Consider the following 7,719-nt stretch of genomic DNA (forward strand, 5'->3'; position numbering starts at 1 on the left):
TCCCAGGGGATTCGGGTTGGGTCGGCGATTCAAACTTCGAAATGACGCCGTTTTGGGACTTATGAACCCTGGCCAAAACGATGTTGTTTAGTCCTGCCTATATAAACCAATTTTTTTTTTTAAATTTTCATTCAACTTAGATTTTTTTAAAAAAAACTTTGAACCCTTTTTTTTTATTCTCTCAGCCCTCCCCCAGTCCAGCCATTGAGCTGTCGCAAGCCACCGTGGCCATCGATCATCGACGACGGTGGCCGGAGTAAAAAAATACCCTTTTTAACCCCGATTTAAAGTAAAACGATGAAGCCCTGAGAGATTTTTAAGAAATCTTTCAGTTTCTCTTATCCGACGACACCTCGACGATACTGTCTTTTATCGGAGATAGTGGCCTCGGCCTCACATGGCGAAGAACAAAACGGTGCAGGTGAGAAATAATAATTTTATTTCTATTTTCGCAAAAATAAAAAAAAATAAAAACAAACTACCTTTTTTTTTTTAACTCGTTGCTGTTTTTTTTGTATTTGTATCTTCCGTAAACGATTACATACCATTGCTATGGCTTATATAGCCATATATTACAAAATACTTTATCTTTTTTTGCTTTTTTTGCCATTTCTACTTTCTGCTCTTTGTCCTTTTTTCTTTGCAAGTATTTGTGGCAAGGTCAACGGCGTTGGGGAGCCGCGCCTTGCCATTTTGGTGAAATGAGGGGGAAAGGCCTCGGGCGGCGCATTGGCTGAAGTGGCAAAGGAGCGACACCGAAGCTGCTAGGGTTTCTGTTAGTTTTTTAGGGTTTTGGGCTTGAGTTGATGTAGTATTGGGCTTTTAGGGTTTTGTTAGATTGAGTAATGTATTTGGGCCTCGATTTGAGCTTGTATGATGGACTGAACTTTTGTTATTATTATTTGTTTTGTTTATCGGGCTAGACGAATTTGAGCCTTTACAGTACTCATTTGGCGAGACCCATACCAAATTCCAAGCCCCCTTTAGTGATTGACAAAGGGTTTGTGACAAGTTTTTATACAAATATAAATCATAACACTCTTATGCAAACCATTCATAACATTCATCTTGCAATGACAAGTTTCTATACAAATATAAATATCTATTCAAGTATACAATGATATTCATCATTTAATTCACATTCTATATATATATCCAAATTCCTTTCAAATTGGGGGAGCTCTTTGGCTAAGGAGAAAGTGAACAAATTCTTCAACATGTGGCACTCATCATCAACTTCTATGTCTCTTAGTCGATCAGAAGATTCAGCTGTGAGTTGACCATGTATAGCCTCCAAATTGATGAAATTAAAGAGGCAATGACACCAAAAGGAGAATAAAAAAAGGTAAGGTTTGGACATTCGAAATGACCATGATTATGAAGCTCACTAACCTTAGAATATTGTAAACTTATCGGACTGTAATTTTTCCTTGTTTTCTCATCTAACCAGTCTTTGAACACATCGTCCCTTCTTACCCTAAGCTGATGATGGTCCTTTGGGGCGATCAATATGGCTACATCACGAACAATGTCATGCATATCAAAATGATCTTGGTTAGCACCATCGAGTAAGAAAGAAGCTTTTAAGGTTGCTTCCCAATGTCATTGCTTTGTCCCGTGCTTCTTCCATTGTGAGTACGCCATGAAATAAACCCAAACCCATCCCGTATCACAACAAGTCTTCAATGGAAGCATTATGTCTCATTATGCTACAGTGTAAGAAAACTGGTCGATGTTTTTCAGCTTCTGGAAATTTGTGACTCAACTCTATAGCTGAAAATGCATATACTGGCATCCCTTCAAAGGTTCTTCAAGACGGCATTCTTAGTTTTCGCAAAGTATTCTTCCATTAAGAATTGGGTGTGAATGACACACCTATCAATGGAGTGAAAAATAAAATTATATAATAAATATATTTATAAAAAATAGAATTAACAAATGAAATTTTGATCCATCGTTGAAAATTAAATGCTTAGATCAAATTCTATGATGGCATTTATATTTATATTTTTCTATATTAAAAACACACTCTTAAAATAATATAATTTACTTTATAGAATAACTATAACTTCGCTGGTACCACAACTAGTAGAGATACAAACTTAACCAAATTCCAAACCCAAACCATAATATTCCCCAAACTCAAATATATTAACATTAAAAAATAAATTTCATTGCGATTTTTCTTTAAAGTCGATTCGGTTTTTGGTTTGGGAAGAGGTCCATTAACTTAGTTTTCGAATCCCTACACCCACACAGCCTTCCACCAGAGTCGATGCATGCACATGCACAACAATTAATAATAGTAATAAAAAAACCCATCAAGCAACCTGAATAACCAGCAAAAAAAATAACAACAACAAAAATCAACAAGAACCCATGGGGTTACGGGTAGTGTTGATTCAAAGAGTTTGGGTATCTGTCTACCGCCATTTGGGGTGCCAAAATAATTGTTTTCAGCCCCACTTCACGGTTTTTCAGCCTGCAACGATTCACAGGACCAACATACAATGTCTCTCTCAACTCAACCATACATAAACTTTTATGGTTTCATTCACAGTAGAGTTTGTTTTGCTTAACCCAGAAGGGTATAAAGGATGAAATACTATGAATGATTATGTGAAGACATCCTCTCAGATCCATGCCTTTGGCGGAAACTGCCGGATCTTATGCCAGGATCTGGTGCACCAGCAGACTGATGGAAGGCACCCCATGCTGAGTCTCTGTCGACCTGGTTTATTGAAAACGAAGGCAAATGATCTCTTTCCCAAGCATGGAACCGAGTTGATAGAGGATTTTCAGCCTCTTGAAAGTTACGGACTGGAGTACCCGATGGAAAGAAATAGAAGCCACCCACCTGGTCAGATGATGAAGCCACTGGCCCTACTTGAGCATGAATTCTGTGACTGCTTGACCTTCGGGAGCCAGAAATAACGGGTGTCCTTATTGACGGCGAAGTGCTCGGATGTTGTTGTTGATAGTATGCCTGGAGGGCTTGAACTCTATCACGAGCTCGAGCATTGCTACCAGGGTAAGGAGGAATCAATGAGGATGCCACTGAACTCCCTGCTCTAGCACCAGAACTGTGGAAACACGGCAATTTTGGAAAATTAAGAAACCAGCAGAGGAGAATGAATAGAACGGATACTAAATGTGTCTCATTTTAACCCTTTACGAGGGAGGGGGTTTGTTCTTCTGCAAGAAGGGCTTGCTGCTGTTTCCAAGAAAATAGTAAAATGTTCCATAGAATTCTGTTTTTTTTTCATAAAAGAACAATAAAACTCAATCCAAACACAAATGTCAATCATGATGAGGCATACCGCATACCTGTGGCCAACAACATACGGACGCATAAAAGATCCTGATCTTGGCATATCAGAACCACTCCTGGCAGACCTTTGACTGACAGGAGGATTTGAAGGTTGATCAGAACTACCAATTCGACTGCTAGATGTGGAGAATGGTGGGGAATGATGCTCCCAATTATGGTAATGGTGATCCATTGCAGGAAAAGCATAAGATGCAGGTACCTCACCAGGCACTGATGGACCATTCCAGTGATTGTTGTAACTAGAACTATCTGAAACACTTCCACTGGAATTTGAGGATGATGGATGAACTGTGGGCCCAAAGTAAGCTACATATGGGCATGGATGAGCAGCAGGTGCTGAATGTTCAGAAAAGATGGCATTCTGTCCCAGTAATTCATGATCTGCATTCGAACAAAACTCGTATCAGCATATTAGGACAATCTCCACCAGAGAAGCATTACTTGAAAAACAAGGAAGAATCTTACATGTGGTTGATGATAACTCTCCTTCCCTGGAGGGAAAAAAAGTAACATATCTTAAAAGAAAGAAAATAACTGAACATCCAAGCAGAACTGTAATGATATGCATAAAGAAATGAAAGGGGAACATTAACCTAAGGAGAGTTGATAACAATAGGATGAAACAGCTTTTCCAACTTAGAAAAATAAGGATATTTGACTTCCAATTCAGCAAACTGAGTTAATGTTATGCTCATTAATTTAAGCTCGGGAAATACTTCCAGCCCAACAACGACAATGGCACCTAATCTCTCTTATATTATTGCACTTCATCTCATGTATCTTGTACATAACTGATTTGGAAATTTCTGAAATCATCAAGATAGGGTTCCAAGTTGGGTGACACGCCATAAGTTGCAGGCTTTATATCGTCTAAAATACTTGCTTGGATGCCATTGTCATTTTGCTACCACAAATAATAAGCAGAGATCGAACCTTTTCCTATTATAAATCAGCCTCTAACTAAGAAGATACTAATCCTAGAAAACATGCAAAAAGTATGAGGCAAATATTTGATGTTGAAGAAGAGACAACTGACCAGTATATTTCGGCCTAGAAAATTAAAGCAGAAAACTACTCAGATTCAGCCTCTAATAAGAGAGGTCAAGCTTACTCGAATGTAGGAAGTTGTGCTAAGCTTCCAAATGGACACCAGTGAACTCCAAATGACTACGAAAACAATAAAAAACCAAAATAAGCAAGCAGTGAGTAGATTTTAACTTGCTCATCTGTCAGAAAGTGCGAGCATATATAGAGCCAAATAAGCAAAATCAAAGACTAACAGGGAGACGTGATTGTAAAGCTTTGCAAACGGCATAAAGAGAGTGTAGTGCAGTTTAAACTACAATCTGTTAAGTTTTCAAATTTGACAGGCTTAGTAAATGAAATTTGGTTCACTAACTAAGAGCTTCAAATATCAATTTTTCACTCACTAAATAAATCAATAAAAGATGGTCGTTTAAGGTGACACAGGTTAGAGAGCAAGGATGAAAAGCTAGATGCAAAAATGAAGCTTAAATACTATTAAGGCAATCTAAACCATTTTTATTGCCCATGAACGCTGAAACTGCAAAAAATAAAAATAAAAAATAAATTGCATAGAAATATCACTCCATTACCATTTCTGAGAAACTTAGGTCATAAAGGTCCTCATCATGTGCCCAATCATCCACATTAAACTCCGGATACGAACGGCAACCATTGGCATAAAGCCATTGACCTTTCTCAATTTTTCTACAATTTGGGCATTGCATCGCGCCCTTTACATTGAAGGCTGAACCAATACAATCTGAAGACAATCATCACAAGTCGTATTATGATCAATTAGAACCTTTAAAATAGATTAAAGATAATTTCCTCTAGCTCCATACCAACCAAATACACAAATATATCAGACAACAAACTAGTTTCATATCCTTCACATTCAACTAATGGCCATGCTAGTAGCCATCTCCAAAGCTGCAGCTCATCAACATCTATTAATAGAACTAACAATACAAACAAATCTAAAACCATATAGAAAATAATTTCTTCTAATTTGATTCCCTGTTGCTAATAATCTCCAAAAACTAATTGCAATGCAAAATTTACTCAGAAAGTCTAATCAGCCATAGCAATTGACAAGAGAAAGGAGGAGCTTATTGAAACATCAAAGCTCCGTTAATTGAGCCTGGTTAAACTAGTAATAATTCTTCAGGAAACAAAAGTTCTCATTTTTAGCTAATAAAATAGCATAAGCAAAGAGTTCAACCTTTAATCATTCATATCATCAATTAAACCAAAGCTAAAGACAGCTGAGAAATCAAATGAGCAAACTTGAGCCCAGATCTTACAATCACAATTAAAAAGAAAACGAGAAAAAAAAAAAGAACAGAAAAAACCCAAAAATTCTTTGAGGAAATCAGTTCCAAATCTGAACAAATTTGACTTACCCAAATGAAACTGATGACCGCATTGAAGCTTAGCCCATGACCGATCCCCATTATCAGTAACCATTTCGAGGCAAATCGAGCACGAAACCGAACCGAAAGACTTTCCTCCATTTCCGCAGCCAGCACCACCATCTCCACCGTCATCACCGTCATCCACCACAACATCATCCCCACCATTACTCCCTAATCCCATAATTAAAAACAGTTACAAAATGTATACTTAAAATTAACTCACCCCAAAATATCAAAAACCTAAATTTCCTAAAACAAAATCACCCTCCTCCTCCTCCTCCTCCTCCTCCTCCTCCTTTAATTTCCCAACACGACCGCTGATTTCAATTGCATAAAATTAAAATTAAAATATAATAAAAAAATGGCTCGTCTTCTTAAATTCCTTTTTATTGACCAGAGAAAGAAAGAGAATTTAGATTTTTTTTTAAAAAAAATTGAACGGAAATGAGGAATGAAAGTAAAATTTATCTCCTTTTTTTTTCTTTTTATTCTTTTTAAGAACAGACTGTCTTTGGTGCTATTTAAATTGACGAAGTAACCTGTCCAAATGATAACCATCCTACGACTCAGATTCTTCTTTAACGTTCTTTTTACGGTTTAGATTGCTTTACGTTGACATCGGTTGTTGCTCAAATTAATAATATTGCAACATTTTTTTATATTCTTTTATTATTTTTTTATACAATTGTTTTTATATTATTATGTCTTAAACTTATTTATAAATTATTTTTTCATTAAAAAACAAATTTGAGTAGGTTCGGATAAATTAATATTTACTTTTTTTCTAACATTAATATTTTTATAAATTTTATCATATTTGTTGTTTTGAATATAATTTCTAAATCCTTAAAATAAAATAAAATTCATTTAAGCCTTTTAAAATTTTTAAAATTTTAAATTAATAAAGATAAATTTATATTTTGACTCCCTAAAAATATAAAAATTTGATTTAATACTTTAAAATTATAAAGATATAAGCTATTAAGATGGTGAAATTACATTTTATTATCGTAAAAATTACAATTTAATTTTGGCCACCCCTAAAAAAAATTTCTGGTTTCACCTCGGCCCCCTTTAAAATTTCAAATTAATAAAGGTAAAATTACACTTTGGCCCCCTAAAAACATAAAAATTTGATTTAATCCTTTAAAAATTATAAAGATATAGGCTATTAAAATGGTGAAATTGTATTTTTGCTATCTTAAAAATCACAATTTAATTTCAATCCCCCCTAAAAAAAATTTGATTTTGCCTCTAGCTCCTGCCTAACCCTTAAATAAGAGAATACTTTAGTTCATTTGAACTTACGTCTTCCTGTATTAAAAACAATGTCGATACTAGTTGAACTAAGACTCAACCGCCAATTAACATTTGCTTTTTAATTAATGCTTATCATGCACAATTGTGTATGTGTAGGTCTTATTTTTATCATTTATAATTGCATGTGTGTGCAAGTTTTAGTTCAAATCATTTTCAGTTTTTCATCCTTTTGTATGTTGTGATGATTTGGGTCTATTTTGCAGTTGGTCGGACTTGTAATTGTAATTACATTATACTTGTACTTATATTGTATTTATATATTTAGAAGCATGGTAGTTGGTACTATTTCGATATGGCCTATACTAGTCCGAACACTGTTCCGGTAATAAAGTTCCAGTGTATACTCCAATCGATATCAACTTTACCGATGTGTACAAGTTGATTTCGTTCGTAGTGACTGGAATATGGTTATCAATCGATGCTAAAAATTTAATTTTAAATTTAAACTTTTATTAATTATTTGTAAAAGTAAGATTACATTTTTTATTAATTATTTGTTCCAAAAGATCATTTTAAAATATATTTTAATTTTAATTTTTATCATTATTTTGAATTTGTTAAATTATGAATTATTATATACATAGTATGTGATGGTATTATTGTTAAATTTATGGATTATTTTTTGCT

At 34.7% G+C, this 7,719-nt stretch overlaps 1 protein-coding gene across 2 annotated transcripts; it reads right to left on the reverse strand.

The window, feature by feature from the left end:
- Positions 1-2,303: 2,303 nt before the first annotated feature.
- LOC105761057 (hypothetical protein) lies at positions 2,304-6,254 on the reverse strand. Of its 2 annotated transcripts, XM_012578722.2 has the most exons (7): positions 5,761-6,254; positions 4,948-5,117; positions 4,443-4,498; positions 3,797-3,822; positions 3,328-3,712; positions 2,858-3,083; positions 2,304-2,731 (listed from the first exon to the last, which is right to left on the reverse strand). In XM_012578722.2, exons 1-7 carry the CDS (start codon positions 5,951-5,953, stop codon positions 2,606-2,608), a joined length of 1,182 nt encoding a protein of 393 aa, XP_012434176.1. In that variant the 5' UTR covers positions 5,954-6,254; the 3' UTR covers positions 2,304-2,605. The 2 variants fall into 2 exon arrangements, with proteins under 2 accessions (XP_012434176.1, XP_012434174.1); XM_012578720.2 differs by having other exon boundaries at positions 2,304-3,083.
- Positions 6,255-7,719: the final 1,465 nt, after the last annotated feature.

This window comes from Gossypium raimondii, chromosome 11, assembly GCF_025698545.1.
Source record: "Gossypium raimondii isolate GPD5lz chromosome 11, ASM2569854v1, whole genome shotgun sequence".
NCBI classification, from domain to species: Eukaryota; Viridiplantae; Streptophyta; class Magnoliopsida; order Malvales; family Malvaceae; genus Gossypium; species Gossypium raimondii.